Source organism: Halictus rubicundus, unplaced genomic scaffold (assembly GCF_050948215.1).
Source record: "Halictus rubicundus isolate RS-2024b unplaced genomic scaffold, iyHalRubi1_principal scaffold0045, whole genome shotgun sequence".
In the NCBI taxonomy this organism is placed as follows: Eukaryota; Metazoa; Arthropoda; class Insecta; order Hymenoptera; family Halictidae; genus Halictus; species Halictus rubicundus.
In genome coordinates, this window is record NW_027488586.1 from 1,170,062 (window position 1) to 1,191,742 (window position 21,681).

At 46.8% G+C, this 21,681-nt stretch overlaps 3 protein-coding genes across 3 annotated transcripts; all 3 read left to right on the forward strand.

Annotated features, from left to right (window-relative positions):
- The first annotated feature begins 4,970 nt into the window (after positions 1-4,970).
- On the forward strand, positions 4,971-6,671 carry LOC143363398 (uncharacterized). Its single transcript, XM_076803995.1, has one exon. The coding sequence runs from the start codon at positions 4,971-4,973 to the stop codon at positions 6,669-6,671; it is 1,701 nt and encodes a 566-aa protein (XP_076660110.1).
- Positions 6,672-8,313: 1,642 nt separating this feature from the next.
- On the forward strand, positions 8,314-10,891 carry LOC143363399 (uncharacterized). Its single transcript, XM_076803996.1, has 2 exons — positions 8,314-8,323; positions 8,490-10,891. Exons 1-2 carry the CDS (start codon positions 8,314-8,316, stop codon positions 10,889-10,891), a joined length of 2,412 nt encoding a protein of 803 aa, XP_076660111.1.
- Positions 10,892-16,153: 5,262 nt separating this feature from the next.
- Positions 16,154-16,837, forward strand: LOC143363400 (uncharacterized). Its single transcript, XM_076803997.1, has 2 exons — positions 16,154-16,540; positions 16,610-16,837. The coding sequence occupies exons 1-2, from the start codon at positions 16,154-16,156 to the stop codon at positions 16,835-16,837; spliced, it is 615 nt and encodes a 204-aa protein (XP_076660112.1).
- The last annotated feature ends 4,844 nt before the right edge of the window (positions 16,838-21,681 follow it).

The following is a 21,681-nucleotide window of genomic DNA, read 5'->3' on the forward strand; positions in this document are numbered from 1 at the left end:
AGCTGTAGAGCCCCGAGAAACCTTTTTTTATTGTGCCAAGCACAGCAGGGAACTGTCAACGCGGTCTCGAAAGGCCATCTGGTAATGATCAGCCGCTTGCTCAGCCGCCGGACAACGGCGGTCTCTGGGAATAGTCCAATGGCCGGAACGAAGGCGCCCGAGCTTCGACAGAATATCGGCAACACGGCATTTGGACCTATAGTCCGTACGTAAAACCCTCCGGTCCCGGCAAGTATGAAGAGACCCTCAACCGCCGGCCACGCTGCCTCGGCGCAATTCTTCTGTTACATCGGGGGGGGGGGGGGGTGACGAGGGGTCTTGACGCTTTATTGTTCCTCGTCGCGTTACAGTTTCTTTTGTATATCATACCTTCGTATTTTCTAATTTCGTGGAACAGATCTGTGCTATCGTTGAGTTTATCTCTGTCTATTTTATTTAAGATAAATTCGGGTAGACCTGTTGCAATAAGATCAATCAATGTTTTGGGGTCTATAGGTTTGTTTATATCTAAAATAAGTTTCTCTTTTTTCATTGCATAACCAAGTAATGGTCCTTCTTTATATCTGAATGCAAAAGCATATGTGACCATATTCCATCCTCTGTTCGCAAATGTTTCTAAGAATTTTCCTTTCCACTCTTTCCATTCAGAATTCACTGTCAATTTCGTGGCCATCGAGCTGTACAAATCGAAATAGGATTTCTCTAAAAATAATCTTAGTACCTCTATCTTTGTTTCATCTTTTGTTATATTAAATCGTGTACATTGTTTTTCAAGATTTTCCATCCATTGCTTTGCATTTGGGTTCTTGCTTGTGAATTTTTCTATAATATTTCTCTGCAATATTTTTTAAGTTTTGTTGACCGTCTTTTTTTTCTGTGGTTTCTATTAATTTGTAACGATCCTGCCCTCGACGCGAGCCTTCCCCTGGCCGCGTGCCGGCGGAGACCGCCGTGGCCGATCACACCGTAGGCGCGCCGCGCCAGTACGGACCGCGACCGCGAGAGGGCCAACGCCGCGACGGGCCGCTCTCGCGAGTAAAGATGATCGGCCACGGGGATAAGTACCGCCACCGGGAACGGGGAAAATCAGTCCGGGTGACGAGCCACACGAGTCGATTAGTGGAATACATGAACGACCAGCACGCTCCAACCTCGAGACTGCGCCTTCTCCCTCTCTCTCCGCCAACGGGTCCAACGGTGACCGCGGCGAGTGCCGCTCCCGTTGCGCATGGCCCGCTCCCCGCCAACCCTCCGTTTACGGAGTGCGAGAACGGCGACCCTCCCACTCTGTCCGGTGCGCGGAGTGTTAACAGGAGCACCGGACGCAAAGGTATCTAGGCACGAACCCTAGCGCAGGCCGTTGAGGCCCCGGGGTGTCGCGACGCCGCCGTCCCCCACTCCCGTCCTCGGCAAGTGCCCTCCCGATGCCCGGCGCTCCCACCGGTGCACCCGACCGACCGGCGCGTCCGCCGTACCGCCACCGTAGTCTATAAGCCGTAGCCCGTAAGCATAGCATAACCGCGGATGTACCGTAGTCTATAAGCCGTAGCCCGTAAGCATAGCATAACCGCCACCGTAGTCTATAAGCCGTAGCCCGTAAGCATAGCATAACCGCGGATGTACCGTAGTCTATAAGCCGTAGCCCGTAAGCATAGCATAACCGTCGCCGTAGTCTATAAGCCGTATCCCGTAAGCGTAACATAGTGCAAACGTACCGTCACCGTAGACAATACGGAAATATACAGTTTACCCAGCCGAAACACGCCTCACTCATTCGCGGCTCAGGAACCCGGACGACCGACTGAGCCGGCACGATTCTCCCGCACCGCCGAGCATTACAAATTTTTCCAGGATTTGTTGTAGGTTGTCTTTTCCCCCTGCAGGTTGCTCCATAACTATCTCTTCTAAATATTGATCACAGAATTGTATGTTTTCCTCTTCATCTACGTATGTATTTTTTAGTTCTCCTTCTAATTTTATCCATATTTTTCTGGTCTGGTGTCTTCTTTTTAAGTTATTTTTTATTTTAGCATAGTTAGTTGTCTTCATAATTTCCTTATGGTTGTTTATTGTTCTATATTCTTCTGGCATTGCAAAGCACTTTCCCTCCTCTGTAGTTATAGAGGTTATGGCTAATACATTTGTTTTATTGTCACTTGATGCTACTACGGCAAATTCGAATGGGAGCCTGTCCATTTTCCTTTATTTAACTAACAATTGTCGTTTTATAAGACAATTATCTATTGAACAGGATTTTCACAATAAACAAGAATTTGTTTCCCTGTAAACAAAGTTTTATCCTTTATTTATTATGCTAGGTTACAACAATTATCTACACTATGTACAATCTTACCTGTAAACAAAGAAACGACAATTAAAGTTTATTCTATATCTGACTTCATTATTTACACTTTTCTAACTCTCCTACTTTATGAACACGTGCTCTATCGCGTAGTCTTCTATCTCTCTCCTCTATCTCTTTCCACCCGTCCCTATGCTCTACAACGCGCGAAGTGCGGTAAAATTTGAATTAAAGAAATGCCATTTCTTTACACACATTAAAAATATTCCGTCATCCCTTTCCATATCCTTCTTTCAATCGTCTTCTTCGAATCCACTTCCTCTCGCACACACACTCTTCGCGATCTTTTCTCTCTCTCTCGCACACTCCTCGTGCTCTCTCTGTCTCGCACGAACACTCTTGGCGCTCTTCTCTCTCTCTCTCTCTTGCACACTCTCTTTCTCTCTTTCTCTCTCTCTCTCTCTCTCTCTCTCTCTCTCGCACGCACACTCTTGGCGCTCTGCTCTCTCTCTCTCTCTCTCTCTCTCTCTCTCTCTCTCTCTCTCTCGCACGTACGTTCTTCGCCTTCCACAACACGGCGCTTTGTCTTTCACAGCACATTGTGATGTTTACGCATCACTTTATCTTTATTATGCATCGAAACTTAAATAAAATACCTTTTTCCACCCTACAGGAAGATTTACTTAAATTTTTCCCGATATTTACTGTTAGGACAAGGTTACGTTCGTTCTTAGTGCGACGGACCTGCCCTCTATAACGAAGGCTGATCAAAACCAAAGTTTGGCTCCAATTTCGCATACAATTTTAGCTAGAGAATTTGCATTGAGTTTGCAATCCATCTGTTTCCGCATTTGACTAGGAATTTGTCGACAAACTTTGGTGACAAAATCATACCAAATAAGGACCAAATTCTGCTTCAAGCAGGGTTTGGTACCAAATGCATAAATGTTTTGCTCGCAATGTATGGAGCACACATTTCACTTGCTTGAAACGGCATTTGGCTAACTGGGTATATCAAATTTTGTATCATTTTCATAAAAAAAATGCCACGAATATGTTGGTAAATGACCTCTAAAAAAGTAATGAAAAGCAAAGAAGTTGTGTTATTGGATTAGTAGTGGTCTTCTGGTTTCACACCGATATACCCGACCGTGTTATGTTACACTCCTCGGCGGCAGCGGCTCTCGAGCTTCATGGCCCCTCACGGGATATACCTCGCGGTTGTGCGGATAGTTCCAGGGAACAGAAAACGCGAGGCTTGTAGGGACTTACAGCGGATTTTCACTGTATCTGTAGAAACAATTGATGAGCGGTCGCACCATGCTGACGCATACGCACGCCTCGGACGTACACGTATGTGTATGCAGAATTGTTGTTTGGGAATCGGCGCCGAAATTTAATCTGCGCGCGCTCAAGCGCGGCGCTAATTAGTTCCCGAACACGTCCCTCTCCGCAAATCAGCCCACGGCACACTAGCCAATCGTCGCACTCGCGAGTGACGACATCCGCGAGCGATTCCCGGAATCGGTCTTCTTCTTCCGCGAACCGTCGGCGCACAACCACGGTTCTCGAGAACCGATTCCGTCGTTTTTACCAGTTTATCTGTGCCGCATTGCGCGTAAATCAAAGGCTCAGCCAAGTGAATCACACGTGTCCTTTATTTTCGACGGTGTACATTGCGGTTACCAAGTACAAGAGTGATTCAACAAAGTGCTACATGAATTCTCGTACAACTAACCGACCACGTGCTCCCTCCTACCTTACCGCACGTATCGTATCGTCGCGCACGGAGTTCTCGCCCAACCGTTTCCGAACACCCGCCTCGACCACCCATTCCCAAACATTTTGGTCCTTCGAGCCTGTTTCGGCGTCGACCGACGGTCGGAGCAGCCTGCTGCCGGGACCACTCAGATTTGAGCGCGCAAACGAATCCACAGGATGGGTCAATGAGAGGTTGAGACAGAGAGAGAGAGAGAGAGCGAGGATTAAAGGTGGAACTGCACTTTTAATCGAGTACTCGCAATTACAATGCGCCGTGAGAGGCGCGAGCCGGCGGACGAGCGGAGATCTTGCGCGAGCCAACTTCTGCCGTCGGATCGCGAAGCGGAGATCTTGAACGACACGAAACACGTGCCGTCGCGAGGCGGAAATCTTCGACGCGGACGACGGAAATCTTGGCGCGAAGCAGAAGGCTCGTAACGCGGCGCGAAAGAGCGCGAGAAAAATACGAACGAGTATTTTGAGAGCGCGAGAGATCAGCGAACGGGCGCGAGAACTAATACCGTACGATTAGAATACACCGTGACGACTGACGAAAGTTACAAGAGCGATGCGAGAGGCGAACATGAAGAGAGCGAGAAGGCACGCGCAGGTGCCTTAAATAACAAGGACCATCGAATGTGGAGCACCGTGATTGGTGCTCCCGAATCGGATAATCCTTGTTTGTCTCGATTTGAAGGATTCAAGCGTTGAAATCCGGTCAATGAGAGCGACACGCGTTCTTGCCGCGTGTTGATATACGAGACAAAAACCGTATGAAACAGCGGTCGCCCGCCAAGACAATAGCCGCCGAATTCCAACGCTTGAATCCTGAACAGAGCCGGATTGGAATCGAGGAACCACGTGTCGGAAACACCGCCATTGAAACGAAGACACCCTTGCCGACGCCATGAATAAATTCGAGGAGCTGCGTCACAAGCAGAATCAAACTCTGCGATCCATCGAAAGGGCTCTACCAAATTTTAAAAAGCTGGGTCAGGCCAAGATGACTACAGCGATCACGCGGAACCGGATGGCCGTCCTGAAGGAAGCCTTCAACCAGGCGCAAGAGCTCGACGCGAGACTCGCCGCCGTCGCCGACCCAACGGCCCGAACGAGTCATCCCTATTACACAAACAACCTCTTCGAAGAGGCTGAGGAGAACTACCTGGAGGCGTCGGACTTCATGGCAGAGGTACTTAAAACCACCACAAGCGCCGATGCGGCATCCAGCAAAGGAGTAAGTACCTCTCCAATACCAATGTCCAGGCCGACCGCGCATTTACCGCGAATCCAGCTGCCGTCGTTCGACGGGTCGTTCGAGGCTTGGGAAAGCTTTCGCGACCGCTTTACGTCAATGGTTATCGACGAACCCTCTCTAGCCAACGTTGACCGGTTACATTTTTTATGCTCGTCGTTAAAAGGCGAAGCGAGCAACGCGATCGCGCATCTACCGATTACCGACAATAATTTCGCAGTCGCGTGGAAGTTAATTACGTCGCGGTACGAGAATAAGCGCCGCTTGATCACGACGCACCTCACCACGTTATTCTCGCTCCCGAAAGTAACCTGCGAATCCGCGCCGGAATTACGTAATCTACGCGACCGAATCAATGCCTCCACGCAAGCGCTCAAAAATCTAAACCGTCCCGTCGATCAGTGGAGCGACATTATTGTATTCCTCGGCGTTCAAAATTTAGATCGATCGTCGCGGAAAGCGTGGGAGCTCAAATTCGAAATCGCGAGCGAGTTTCCCACGTACGCCGAATTCGACACGTTCCTCGAATCGCGATCGCGAGCGCTCGAAGCAATGGCGCCTATTCAAATTGGCGCTCCAACCGAAACTTTGACCGTTAAACGACCGAAAGCAAAGTCACTCGCGACGCACGCAACCGCTGTTTCGACCGTGACCTGCCCTGTTTGTCGACAGAACCACCTTGTTTACCGGTGCCCGACGTTCGTCGCCCAACCGCCGTCCGATCGCTACAACATCATAAAAACACAACGACGTTGTATTAACTGTATTTCGGCAAAACACGCGGGCGCGCAATGCCCGAGCCAACACCATTGTAAGGAATGCAAGCAGCGGCATCACACGCTCCTGCATTTTCCACGCGCTTCCGAAGATCCGCGCGCCGCCAACCCAAGCCCAGCCGTCGCTTCCGAAACCGAGCCCACGATCAGCGCCAATCTGGTCTCCGACTCGCCAACTCGTTACGGCGTGCTCTTATCAACTGCCCATGTACAGGTCCATTCACAACACGGGCGGCGTACTACCGTCCGAGCGCTCCTGGACCAGGGCTCCGCTGCGACGTTGATTTCGGAGAGGATCGCTCAGTTGCTGCGCCTCAACCGAACGAGGCAACTTATTCGAGTCACCGGTATCGGCGAAGCGCAATCCGTCGCACACTCCACGGTCCGGATCACCGTTTCTCCAGCGATGAAGGATCGACCTGCGTACTCGACGACCGCGGTGTTCTTGAAAACGCTCATTAATTATGTCCCACCTAGAAAACGAACCGAATTTAATTGGTCTCATATTTCAGACCTGGAGCTGGCCGACAGCAACCCCATGAGCTCGGAGCCGATCTATACAGCCAACTCATCGTAGGAGGCATACGAAGGGGCTTACCTGCAACTCCGGTTGCCCAGAATACCACTCTCGGGTGGACCCTATCCGGTCCCATCGCATCCTCTCAAACCCTACCTTCCATCGGTGTCCATCACTGCGCCAGTATTGAACCTGTAGCGGCTAGCTGGGCGCCGGAAGAGAAATCTTCAGCGCACCAGCGCCAAGAAAGATTTATGGTTTGCACAGCATAAGACGCTATTTGTGAGAAAACGTCTTTAACGTTTTTGGCCACTTAGCGGACAGATGTGTCCTTGTAGTTCCTAGCGACGAACTCAATAGCGCAAGTGGACGCCATAAATTTTGGGTAGTCTAAGGGTCTCCAGCCTAGAGCGTCCCAGCGACGCGTGCCTGGTTTCTATCACCCGGGAAAGCTGGGCCCGTTGACGTAAGCCAGCAGTCACGTACCTCACTTAGCACGGGGCCCGGAAGACACCCCGCTGCATCACCAAAATTAGATTTTTAACAGAACGACGTGCTCACCCTTCTCACGCACGAGACGCGTGGCACGTGGGCGTGTTATGCAAAATGCACGGATTGGTGGAAGTTCCTCGCAAGGACTTCCACCAATCAGCCGACAAGCATTTTTGAGAATATAAGGCAGAGACCACCGACGCGAGAGAGTCACGAAGTCTAGTCACAGCCGATTCTCCGCCGAGTCACTTAGAGTCTAGTCCGGTCGTTGCTAAATCGCAATAACAGTTCAACCGCGAGTCGAAGTGAATCGCCGGTTTTAGTTGAGCCTCGCCGGACGCTCTCGCGACATCACTCCTATTGCTAAATAAACGACTCAGCCACGAACCTGATTTTGAACACTTATTCTAAGGCACCCGCCTTACATATCCCTGTTCCTTCAAACCGCTCGATCAAGCCCTCAGACGGTTCTGGGAAATTGAAGAAGTCCCAACATGTAGTCTCCTGTCAAAGGATGACGAACGGTGCGAGCACCACTTCCGTAATACACATACCCGAGATCCAGCTGGACGCTACATCGTCCGACTACCATTTCGACAAACGCCACCTCTCGAACTCGGCGATTCTCGTTTCGCTGATCTTCGGAGCTTGCAGCGCGTCGAACGACGCCTGCACTCCAACCACGCCCACGCAACTCTTTATCAGGAGTTCATGCGTGAGTACGAAGTCCTCGGTCACATGCGGAAGATCCCGGAGGAACAACTCCAAGCCTCCGACCAATCTTACTATATTCCGCACCACGCCGTGTTCCGAGAAAGTAGTTCCACGACGAGCCTTCGCGTGGTCTTCAACGCGTCCTGTCGCACCACTAATGGCCAGTCTCTGAACGACCACCTGCTACCCGGACCAAAACTCCAAGGCGATCTGATCGCCATCCTGCTCCGCTGGAGGCAACCCTTGTAGGTCTATGCGGCCGACATCGCTACGATGTACAGACAAATTCTCATTAATGAGAAAGACCAAAATTACCAACGAATCTTGTGGCGAACCCCGCCAACCGAACCAGTCAAGGAGTACCAGCTCCGAACCGTTACTTACGGAACATCCTCAGCCCCGTTTCAAGCGCTGCGAGTCATCCAGCAGTTGGCTAGTGACGAAGGGCCGCGCTTCCCCCTCGCTGTTCCAGTCTTGCAAGACCAAACCTACGTCGATGACTGCCTGTTCGGTGCTGACAGCCCGGAGCTCCTGAGACGAACTCGCGATCAGCTGAACGCACTGCTCCAAGCAGGCGGGTTTCGTCTCCGTAAGTGGGCGAGCAACACTCAGTCCCTGCTCGACGACATCGACCCTGCCGATCACGGCTTGGCATCGACAAACTGATATCAGCCACCGACACGATCCCGATCCTCGGGATCGCGTGGATCCCAGCGCTCGACCGCTTCCAGGTTCGGCTCTATCACCCCACCGAGCCGACCAACACCAAGAGAGCAGTCCTGTCAGCCCTGGCACGTCTCTTCGACCCGCTGGGCTGGATCGCTCCGGTCGTTGTCACGGCCAAGCTGATCAAGCAGCGACTGTGGGCGGCACGGTGCGACTGGGACGAACCTATCCCGGATAAGCTTCACCTCGAGTGGCGAAAGTATCTCGGTCAGCTTCCGGATCTCGCCGCCATCCAGATCCCTCGTCCAATAGCGTCTGGCCCGGTCCGAAGTCGAAGTCTTCACGGCATCGCCGACGCCTCCTCTATGGCCTACGCTGCAGCCGTTTATATCCGCAGCGTGCTTCGGGACGGACGTGTCGAAATTGTCCTCCTCGAGGCGAAGTCACGGGTGGCCCCCGTGAAGACCATCAGTGTGCCTTGCTTGGAGCTGAGTGCCACGCTCCTGCTAGCCAACCTCGTTGCATTCGTACGCCTATCGCTCCGATGCGAACCGTGCGAAACCCACTGTTGGACCGACTCGAGCATAGTCCTCACCTGGCTCAGCCAATCTCCGGCGAAATGGAAAACTTTTGTCGCCAACCGGGTCGCCAAAATTCAGACCACTCTCCCTGACGTGTACTGGCACCACGTCCCCACGCAGGATAATCCCACCGACTGTGCCTCACGAGGCATTTCTCCACGCCAACTCCAGAGTCACCCACTCTGGTGGCATGGGCCAGCATGGCTCAAAGAAACCCCCGAGGTTTGGCCGATCCGCACCTTCGACTCAACCGACCACACCGAATGCGAAGCGCGTCCCGTTTCAGTCGTCAGCATGGTCTCAACCCCTGACCCGTTCGACTTGGCATCGCGCTACTCTTCGTGGCCGAAGTTGATCCGCGTAATCGCGTATGTGCAGCGATTCATTAAAAGGCTGCGGTCACCACCTTGCGGCTACGAAACGACGGCGCTCCTTCCCGACGAGGTCGCCAGCGCAAAAAGCCACTGGCTCAAGCGCATCCAAGCCGACACCTTTCCGCAAGAACTGCGCGCACTCGCCGCTCACGGAACCGTCCCAAAATCGAGTCCGTTATCATCCTTGAACCCGTACCTCGATTCTGACGGGCTCATCCGAGCCAAGGGATGGCTGTCGAAGGCGCAGCTCCCTGAAACCGCAAAAGAACCTATCATCCTCCGCTCCCATCCTCTCCTATCCCTCCTTATACACCACACCCATCTCACTCACCTTCATGCAGGCCCGCAGCTCACCCTCGCATGCCTCCGACACGAATATTGGATCTTGCGAGCACGCGCAACAGTGCGAGCCGTCTTGTACGGGTGCGTTCCATGCACCCGGGAGAAGGCCGCCATCCCACACCACCTCATGGGGGATCTGCCGGCCTCGCGCACCACTAAAACCGAAAGAGCGTTCGTTCACACAGGCGTCGACTACGCAGGCCCAATCCAAGTTTGCACCGCCCGTGGAAGGGGGTACAAATCACAAAAGGCGTACATAGCCGAATTTGTATGCCTCACCACAAAGGCAATTCACTTGGAAGTGGTTTCCGACTATTCGTCTGCAGCATTTCTTGCCGCTTATCACCGGTTCGTTTCGCGAAGAGGCATACAGCGTTCCATGGCCTCCGACAACGGCACCACCTTCCACGGGGCGAACCGCGAACTAACCGCAGCGTACCGCGCCGCCACCCGCGACACCAATGTCCAAAACAAATTCGCGATCGACGGCGAATCATGGCACTTTCTACCCCCCGCAGCCCCTCATTTCGGAGGACTGTGGGAGGCAGCGGTCAAAAGTGTCAAGCACCACCTTAGACGGAGCATCGGGGCACGTACCCTCACCTTTGAGGAGCTGTCGACCTTCCTCTGTCGCGTCGAGGCTTGCCTCAACTCGCGCCCGATAGCATCGACGTCCGACTGCTTCGACGATTATTCCGTCCTCACATCGGGGCATTTCCTAACCGGTGCCGCTCTCGTCGCAAGTCCGGAACCCAGCGTCCTCCACCTGGCGGAAAACCCGCTGTCCCGATGGCAGCTCATCCACCCCCTTACGGAAAACTTCTGGAAAGCCAGGACGAATGACTACCTGCAGACACTCCACCAGCGTCCCAAATGGAAGGTTAAGGGAACACTTACGAGAGTCGGGCAGATCGTCCTGCTGCGCAACGCCAACACCCCTCCGAGCACGTGGGAACTGGGCCGGATCGTAGCCTGCCATCCGGGCGACGATGGGCTGGTGCGAGTCGTCTCCGTAAAGACAGCCCATGGCGAGTTCAAACGCCCGACCGCGAAAATCTGCTTCCTCCCGGTCGCGATCAACGAGGCGAGCAATGCGTCGACGAGCACGTGACGCCACGTGCTGCCTGTCCAACTGTACATACCGCGTAGATTTAAGTTAGAATTAATTAGCTGTAGGTTGTGTATATATTGTATATATTGTATATTTGGATGTCTAGCCGGTACACCGACCAAATCCACCTACCTGTACGCGATAGAATCACTCCGAAACAAAACGTCCACGCATCTACGCAGTTCGTCGTGTGACAGCGTGCGACCGACCGCACCCGAATACCCGCGACAACAGCCGATTCCGCCGATCACCTGTTCCGGCCACCGAGAATACACGCTTGCGCCACGGCAATTCCGTGTTGAACGTTTCCGTTCAACGGGGGAGGCGGTGTGTTTGGGGATCGGCGCCGAAATTTAATCTGCGCGCACTCAAGCGCGGCGCTAATTAGTTCCCGAACACGTTCCTCTCCGCGAATCAGCCCACGGCACACTAGCCAATCGTTGCACTCGCGAGTGACGACATCCGCGAGCGATTCCCGGAATCGGTCTTCTTTTTCCGCGAACCGTCGGCGCACAACCACGCTTCTCGAGAACCGATTCCGTCGTTTTTACCAGTTTATCTGTACCGCATTGCGCGTAAATCAAAGCCTCAGCCAAGTGGATCACACGTGTCCTTTATTTTCGACGGTGTACATTGCGGTTACCAAATACAAGAGTGATTCAACAAAGTGCTACATGAATTCTCGTACAACTAACCGACCACGTGCTCCCTCCTACCTTTCACCGTTTCCGAACACCCGCCTCGACTTTCCAAGTCTTCCGATAAGGCTGTCCCAGCCACCCATTCCCAAACAATTGTTATATGTATAGTTACGGTTATATGTATAGGAAACAGTTGGTGAGAATGTTGAGTTTTACAACGTATTAAAATTTTATCAAAATCGGTGAGAAGGAACCTTTTATGCACAATTACCAAAAAGAATACGACGTAAAAGTCGCAGCCTGTCCAGATATACAAGTTTTGTTAAACTTATTTTGTTGATATATTCGAGAAAAACAATTTTATGAGCATTTAATTAATCATTTTAATATTTACGGGACCAGGGACACATTTCCCAGTTATCCGCGGCTGCTCAAACTTTGCACATTTTTTTTTTTTTTATTAATTGGAACACTCCTGGGGGCGGGAGGGAGGGATAAACAAAATTCAAAAATCGAAAATAAGAGCCACCCTAATACCCACTTTAGACACATTAATCGTAACATATATATTTGGCGCGACTTTACTAACTCTGAATTTTATTTAAACATATTTATTTTATTGGTTTTATACTGGTTCCTAACGGGATACAGTGCTGTAATTTTCCTATAATGTCTGAGGTGTGACGCAACCGTCAAAATATTAGATTATGGTGTCCTGCTGTTCTGACTGTTTTACTCTGTTGGAGCAAGTATGCGAGAGTACAGATTCATCTCATGTTTGTATAAATCAAAGAAGACATTAATTCACTCGGCTATGATTGTGATTAGTTTGGGTAAGAGAACGGTATGTGTGTTATAGAGTATCTGTACTAACTATTTTGTTTCATATCTATCATGGACTTTAATCCTATTGTTAGTCCGTTTGATTATATGATTATGCACAGCACTTATCTTTCGTTTTCTTCTAGGTTGGATTCTTTTACACTGAAGTTACTGGTATTGGAGGTTTGTAGCGTAATTCCTTGGGACCATTGGAGAACTTCATAGTCTTCTGCATTTACTGTAAACCTTTTGCTGTCTTCCGGTAACAGGATCTTCTTTGCCAAAGTGACCAGGATCAGCTGGTGGCAACAGAGTTCCACTCGACTAGCTGACGTGTCTTGATTTTACTTTTCTGTATATGCTGCTCTCTTGTTCTTTATATCTTTTACTAAGACAGTAACGAAATTAAGTTATTGCTCTGCTACATCCTGTTTATTAACTTCATTTATTTTATCTCTCACTGTATCATATATTTACTTAGTTTCTATGTCTAATTACTATGCAGTGTACTCTAGTATTTTGTAAATTTAATGTATTATACTTAACGTTATAAATCTAACTGTAATCTATTCTATTTAGTCTAATTATATCTTTAGGCGACTATTATTGATATTTATTAAGTATGTCACTCTGAACGCTATATCGATCTGGCTTTATATCTGTGTAATTCTGTTCTGTAACAATTTCTTTAAATATTACATTTACCGTTGCTTATTATAAGTACTTCTATTAATTATGTTTATTATCTCTTAAGGTATATGCTAAGTGTTTATATTCATGTCTTATATAGTAATACAGAAATCATTATTTTATCAATAGAAAATTATCCTTTTTTCTACTGTTTGTATCTATGTTATGTCGATTTATAAACTTGGTTATTAATAAATATGCTGAATTTAATAGTCTTGTGACGGGTATCCGTCGGGGTGGAGGAAGTGCTGACTCAGCCGGCTGCCAGGGGTCGGTAGTGCCTCGAGGAGGAATGAAGAGTAGCCTTTTTTCTGGTGAAATACTTGTGTCTTTATTGTCCCTGTTATGTACAACCGGTTGCCCTCAGGTGGCGTGATCGCGGCGGCGGATCGGTAGCGCGGCGGCGCGGTATCGCGGCGGCGGTTCGGATTCGCGGCGGTATCGCCTCGGTGTCGGGGAGTCGGTCAGGGTTAGCAGGACGGTCCCGCAGGCTTGCGCCCCTCGGGGGAGGGATTCCGGCCCGTTTGCACGGTGCCGGCTCGGACGAGTTTCCCGTAGGCTTGCGCCCCTCGGGGGAGGGATTCCTGCCCGTTTGCACGGTGCAGGCTCGGATGCGGGAACGAGGGTGTCTTATGTGGCGGTAGCGGTGCTCGGCGGAGATAGGTTCTCGGACTCGCATCGGATGCCTTGCCTCAACTGCCACGACTGCTGTTCTCGTGGCCTATTTATTCCTCCCACAGCCCACTTCCACTCGCGAGCAGCCGTATCGTCGCGGTGGCCACCTCGCGGCCGCGACGGGAGGCTGTGCTCGGCCGCGGCGCGCTCGCTGGGAGTGGGGCGGTGGTAGGCGCTGTGTTAGGCGGGGTAGTCGCGGGCCTTCCATATACCCGTTACAGTCTTCACCTTATAACTGTGGTTTATTTATTTTACTATTTGTTAGAGAGTTATTTTACTGCTACGGTATCTACATTCCACGATGTACAATACTAATACTTATCATATATTATTACTTGAATTATTTATTTATTTAATTAGGCTACCTTGATCTAGCTTTATAACTAGGTACTTCTATTGTGTAATTAATTCTTTGCATATTACTATTACTGTTGCTTATTAGACGTTACTTGTATTTATTAATATTTAAATATATAGCTTATGCTATATGTTTATTTCTGTGATATATATATGTAAAGAGAATATACACTCTTTAAATTTAGCGCGCTTACGCTCCGCGCGCGCTTCTATGACAACGGCTAGATGCCGCGTCAAACATTAAATTGTAGGTTTACGGTCTGGGGAATTTCCAGACTGCGGCCTACTACCGCCGGGAAACCGGAAACTGGATGGAAGGCACTGTTGCGCGTTGTAGTACGGAGACTTTATTACGTCTTTTCTCGACGAAGGTAGTTACACGAGAGAGCGATGGTGTAATCTCGGCGGCGGCAAATCCGCCTTGGGTCGTCGGACACGCGGAGTCGAGAGCGGCGACTCGCTCTTGCCGCTTGCACGCGGCTGATGCCGGCGATGCTAGCGCTGCGGCAAGGTGCGGCAACATACATAACCCCTACAAAATGAATAGATTAGAGAGAGATAGAGGAATTACAAGAGAGAACACGTGCTAGGATAAAGATAGTCAGTAGTTACAAACAATATAGGTGATTAAAGGAGAGACGGATAATTGACCTTAATTGTCGTTTCTCTTATTTACAGGTAACTTGTACATTCTGTATATATTGTAAATAGTAATATCGGTTATAATATAAAAACTCTTATTTACAGAGAAACTAATTTTATTTACAGAAAAACTATATAAACAAAGATATTATATATATAGTAATAACTAGAATAATATTTTATCGACGCGATATTGACCTTTTCTTCAGCAGATTAAATCTACGTATGGTGACTTTTACCAACTTACTATGTATATATATAAGACAATTATTATTAATGGGTGGAAACAATAAACTGAAATTTATTTCTCTGTAACAAAGTTTAAATTTTATTTACTCGTTCTAACGACTATTTACATTATATACAATCTCACCTGTAACAAAGAAACGACAATTCAAGCTTATTATTATCTCTTCCTTATTCTCTCTATAACTTGTAACTTTTAATTACTATTCGATAACAGTTGTTATTGTGATATGGATCTCGGCACGTGTGTTCTCTTATCTCCTGTTCTCTTTGTCTCCCGCTATACTCCCCACTCTCCACATTCCTCAGTATGCACTTGTACTTGTCACTGGCGCGCAACGTACAGAGCGCGCTATATTTGAAATGAAGAAATTATATTTTCTTTACATATATAAACTATATTGTAATGTATTCATTTTATAAACTAAGTTATACTTATTTTTCTTATATGTATTGTATACCATACACTGTATTGTGACCATACACTTGTCAGAGTAGCAACCTAACCTATTACATAACATGGCCATATCACTCGGTGAACCACTTGTAAATCTATATTGAACTAATTTTATGTAGCCTAATATCTTAATAATAAGACACTTAATATTGTGCATATGGCGAGTAAATCTTTTTATTCGATTAAATTTGTCTATTTAACGATTTTAAATTTCGAGCACGTGGCTTTGTACTGTAGCGTGGCGTGGTTGAACATAGCTAGATATATATAATATCGATTAATGGCGCGGAGAGGCAAATTTAAATATAAGATGTAATCGCGTATTTCATACATACGTATTTTATTTGGGCGCGATAGTTTAGAGTAGGTAAAGAAAGACCGGGAGAGTTCCATAGAGATCGAAATTCGAAACGAAATTCGAGTCGGCGAGACTAATTGCGGAATTTAGAGAAAGTCACGCAGCCTCTTAGAGTAGTGTGGCACGACTGACGAAGAGTGTTTGGTTATAAGCGTGTGGCACGACTGACGATGAGTGAAAGTTGGTATGAGTGTGTGCGTGAAGTGCGCGTAGAGAGAACGATTCGAAAAACTGTAGGCTGAGCGTGACCACGTGCGAGGTAATAACTGAAAGGATAAAATACAAAACGCAACTAAGGGACTAGAAGATAATAGGCGTTATTATTGATTGAACCCGAGCCTTGTTACCCGCCACATTTGGTGACCCCGATTAAAATGGATAAGCCATCTACTTCGACCGCAAATGAAACTCACAAGGTGAGCATAAAACTACCGCCATTTTGGACGGAAAAACCGGAGGTATGGTTCTACCAAGTAGAGGCTCAATTTGAAATCACCGGTATAACGGTGGAAAGTACAAAATTCAATTACTTAGTAGCCCAGTTGGAACCAAAGTATGTTGAAAATATTTGGGATCTCGTTTCCGATAGAACCATAACCGACAAATATACAGCAGCAAAGGAAAGGTTATTAAGTATATTCAAAGAAAGCGAAAATAAAAGGATAAAACGGTTAGTTACGGGCATAGAACTTGGAGACACGAAGCCGAGTCAACTATTGCAAAGAATGAGAACCCTGGCGACCGATGATATCTCGGATAAAGTATTGAAAACATTGTGGTTGGATAAACTCTCGGACAATGTTAAAAACATTTTGTTTGTTTCGGAAGAGAATTTAGAAAAATTGGCAGTAATGGCGGACAGAATCACGGAAATGAGCACAGGGACAGAGTGTGGTGCAACCAGTAGAAATCTGCCCCCTTGGGAGGAAGTCCTACAACGAATGTCGGCGATGGAACAGCAAATAGCCAAGTTGAGCATAGACCGGAAGTCACGACATATTAGCCCAACACCCACAGATTACGAAACCAACTCTGTTAATAATTGGCGTCAAACATAACATTGAACACCAGATAATTACAGAAGGGCGGCCAGTGTATTCGAAAGCAAGACAACTAGACCCGAAGAAGTTGGCACTGGCGAAACAAGAATTCTAATACATGTTGGACCACGACATCATCAGGCGATCGAATTCTCAGTGGGCGAGTCCGCTTCATATAGTAACGAAAAAAGATGGGACCATTCGCCCTTGCGGTGATTATAGGAGGCTGAACGCCATAACCATTCCAGACAGATATCCCATTCCTAGAATCAACGATTTTAATCATATCTTGAAAGGTAAAACAATATTTTCAAAGATCGACCTTTTTAAGGCATATTTTCAGATACCCATAGCGGAAGAGGACAAAGCAAAAACTGCAATAATTACACCTTTTGGACTGTTCGAGTTCAATGTGATGAGTTTTGGGCTGAAAAACGCACCGTCCATGTTTCAGAGGTTCATACACCAGGTATTGCAGGGATTGGATTTCACCTTTCCATACCTGGATGATATTTTGATCGCATCCACATCAGAGGAAGAACACCGAAACCACTTAAAGGTGATTTTTGAAAGGCTAAACAAGTATGGACTACGAATAAATATGTCGAAGTCGATTATGGGAGTTAAACAGCTGGAGTTTTTGGGATATTTGATAACGTCTGAAGGATCGGCCCCCATACCCGAACGAGTGGAGGTAATATTAAATTACAGATTGCCAGACACAGTCCACGAATTAAGAACTTTCCTCGGCATGATGAATTTTTATCGACCGTTTTTGAAAAACGCTGCAAGTAACCAAGCAGTCTTGCACGAGTATCTACGTGGCTCCAAGAAGAAAGATAGGAGAAGAATTCAATGGACAGATGAAGCGATAGGAAAATTCGAGGAATGTAAAAAAGAACTGGCGGATGTGGCATTACTTGGTTATCCTGATCCGGAATTACCTCTGTCACTCAGTACAGACGCTTCCGATTGGGCCATTGGAGCCGTCTTGCAACAGTTTGAAAAGCAAGCCTGGAAGCCAATAGCTTTTTATTAAAAAAAATTGAACGAGACTCAAAAGAAATATAGCACATACGACCGGGAATTATTAAGCATTTATCTGGCCATCAAACATTTCAAATATTTGCTGGAAGGTCGTGATTTTAAAATCATAACTGATCATAAACCACTAACTTTCGCTTTCAGGCAGAAGAATGACAAGGCGTCTCCGAGGCAACTTAGACAACTACAATATATATCACAATTTACTACCAACATATGTCACATCAAAGGTTCCGAAAACATCGTGGCGGATAACCTGTCAAGAATAACAGAGGTTGGCGCCTCCGTAATTGACTACGACGGAATTGCCAGAGAGCAAGAAAACGACGAGGAACTAGACAACTTGCGAGCCCACAATAAATCTCTGAATTTCAAGCAATACCTATTACCTTCAGGGAAAGAACTGTGGTGTGACACATCGACCACAAAGATCAGATCGTTCATACCCAAAAAGTGCAGAGAAGAACTCTTACAACAAATACACGGACTTGCTCATCCGGGAATCAAATCAACATTAAAAGAAATGACATCTAGATTCATCTGGACAGATATCAAAAGAGACGTCCAAAAATGGACGCACGCCTGTATAAATTGCCAGAAGAACAAAATAAATAGACACACAAAAACAGAGTTAGGAACCTACAAAGAACCGGACGAGCGTTTCAGCGTGGTACACATCGATTTAATAGGGCCGTATCCACCATCAGATGGTTATACCTATTGTTTAACCTGCATAGACCGTTACACCAGTTGGATGGAGGTAGTGCCCTTGCGGAATATAACGGCAGAAGCCGTCGCAAGGGCATTCTACGAAGGTTGGATTACACGATTCGGTGTACCATACCGGGTGATTACGGATAGGGGAGTGCAATTCACTTCGGAGTTGTTCCGAACATTAGCAAATATCTGCGGAGTAAAGATACAACACACAACAGCGTACCACCCGCAGAGTAATGGAAAAATCGAAAGATTGCACCGGACATTGAAGGTAGCTGTCCGGGCACACAATACAAATAAATGGACGGACTCCATACCAACAGTCCTTTTAGGACTGCGAACAGCAATAAAAGAGGATTCAGGACATTCCGTAGCACAGATGGTCTATGGAAAAACGATCAAGTTGCCGGGCGAATTTTTTGATAACCCAAAAATAACCACGACACCGGAAAGTTTTCTTTACAGATTACAGAAGCAGATGGAGTCGCTCAAACCAGGGACCAGAAAACATGGACCTGGGCCAAAGGTGTTCGTACACAAGGATCTGAACACGTGCTCCCACGTGTTCGTAAGAATTGATGCAACGAGGAAACCACTGGAACCAGTATACGAGGGACCTTTTAAAGTTTTGGAGAGGAAAGGGAAATACTTCGTGCTGGAATTTACAGATCGTACAGCAAGCATTTCAACGGATAGGATAAAACCGGCTTACATACTAGTACCTGAGAGTCCTGACTGCGTAACACCTGGAGCAGTAGATAATGAAACTGATAAAAAAAGGAAAACGACAACGATACCAAAGAAGCAACCTACTGCGAACCCACAAGCATCGCGGTCGGGTAGGCAAATTAACCGTCCCGTGCGTTTTAACAATAACGTAGAATATTACGAGTAATATAAACATTATATAAGTAAATATCAAAGTACAAAATAAGCATTAGTATCAAGTATAGTAGATTATATCAAATGTTATGTGCCCCATAGATATAGCAATGTTTTATTTTCTCATTATTTTATGTACATGTATAAAGATGTATGAAACAGCGTAACTTAGTTACTGGTGAGGGAGTGAATGTGGCACGACTGACGAAGAGTGTTTGGTTATAAGCGTGTGGCACGACTGACGATGAGTGAAAGTTGGTATGAGTGTGTGCGTGAAGTGCGCGCAGAGAGAACGATTCGAAAAACTGTAGACTGAGCGTGACCACGTGCGAGGTAATGACTGAAAGGATAAAATACAAAACGCAACTAAGGGACTAGAAGAGAATAGGCGTTATTATTGATTGAACCCGAGCCTTGTTACCCGCCACAGTAGCTCCTCCAATTCTACATAAATTAGGGATAGTCGAAGTCCGGAATCAGTTAAGGACAAGAGGTCATAAATTCTCAGTCAAGGACCTCTTGGAACTCCCTCGGACCTCTCTCTTGTTCGGTCCTACATGGCCCCACGTCCCTCGTTTTGGCGGGGCTTCACCCTCATGTGTACCCCACTCCCGTGCGTGCGCTATTAAGATCCATCCACTACCAATCACCATCAAGCAGCAACCGGAAGACGAGTGATCCGACGAATCAACGCCTAGCCAGAAGATCCTAATTTTCCTATTGGCTAAGGAAGCGAGACGAGAAGGAAGAAGCTGGAAAAGGATTTGAAGCTCCAGGATGAGACAGAACTCACTGTAGAACCGAGGGAGTTACATCCCAAAGAACTACCAATAAAATCTTTAACAATTTTCGCCATTTACTCTGTGTGTACTATGTTATTTGTGAACCTCCACGAGCAGAGCGCTTCAGCGCTCCACGGGCACTCGAACCCACAACAAAAGTCCCTATTCCACCACACTGCGACGCAACAGTACGAACACGTGTCAATGCACTTCAACACATTCAATTAACCTTTTAAACGACTTTTACGGGGTAAAGACCACTCGCACACGTTTTGTTATTTATTTCACTGCACTCTGCGTATGATTACCACTACTGATTGTTTTTATTTTTCTGAATTTCATGGATTTATCTCAGTTTAACTTCACATTCACGCACGTGGCTGTAATCTGTCGAGTACGTGTTTGACATTATGTACACATTATTTTTTTTAACCAAGATTAGAACGTACAGCTTAATTGTTTTTTATGAAATATGTAACTAACATATAAATCTGATATACAAAATCTCTAATTAATATAAATTGAGTATAATATTAATTGTAATGATACGTATTTTAATTTTTTCCAATTTTGTAGTTGCAAATTCTTACTGTTGTAAATAATGAAAAACCCGGAAAATTCGAACAAGTTCAGATTTCATATCGAAGTCTAAAAGCGGTCATCCTGAACATTAACTTAATAATGAGGTATTGTCATCAACACTATTTTTAAATAATTTTACACGAAAACATTCTACACTTGCCGTCACCAGAGTCTAAACCACTGATATACAGGGTGGCCCACATAACTCTGAACAGCTCAATATCTCGAAAACTATGCCATCGATTTTAAAGTTCTTAGTCTTAAATTGCATGGAACTGGAGGGCCTTTCTGACAACATAAACGTGAAGTGGCCTCCCTTCCCTTTTAACGGGGGAGGGGAGGTACCTTTATAATTTTAAATGGAACCCCCTATAAAATGTTACATATTTAGATTCTACAGGACAAAACAAGTCAATTTTGTCTGAAACATTTTTTTGTCAGATACTTCCATGGTGAGATATAACAGTTTGAAGTTTCGAGTTGTAGGTACTTGAAGCGCTCGGAAATAGCGTTATGGAATTATACGCGCTTGAGTCCTTTGCTTATTCATGAAGAAACACAAACAATAATATTTACAATTCTTGAGTTTGAATATTGAGTCAGAAGTGAATATGTTATTAACGTTAGGTGTTTTTTGAACGTTATGGGATCAAAAAATGTCATGCAACATTTCATAATTTAGAAAAGCGGCTTCGCGAGCACGGTGAATTGTGTAAAAAAACTCGCAATAAACCTAAAGCTGTCACTAATGAAAATAATAGTGCCAGTATTCTTGCTGCAATTACATTAAATCCTCATATTAGTCAACGCACACTTGCACAAACATCACATATTAGTCGTTCATCAATTCAACGA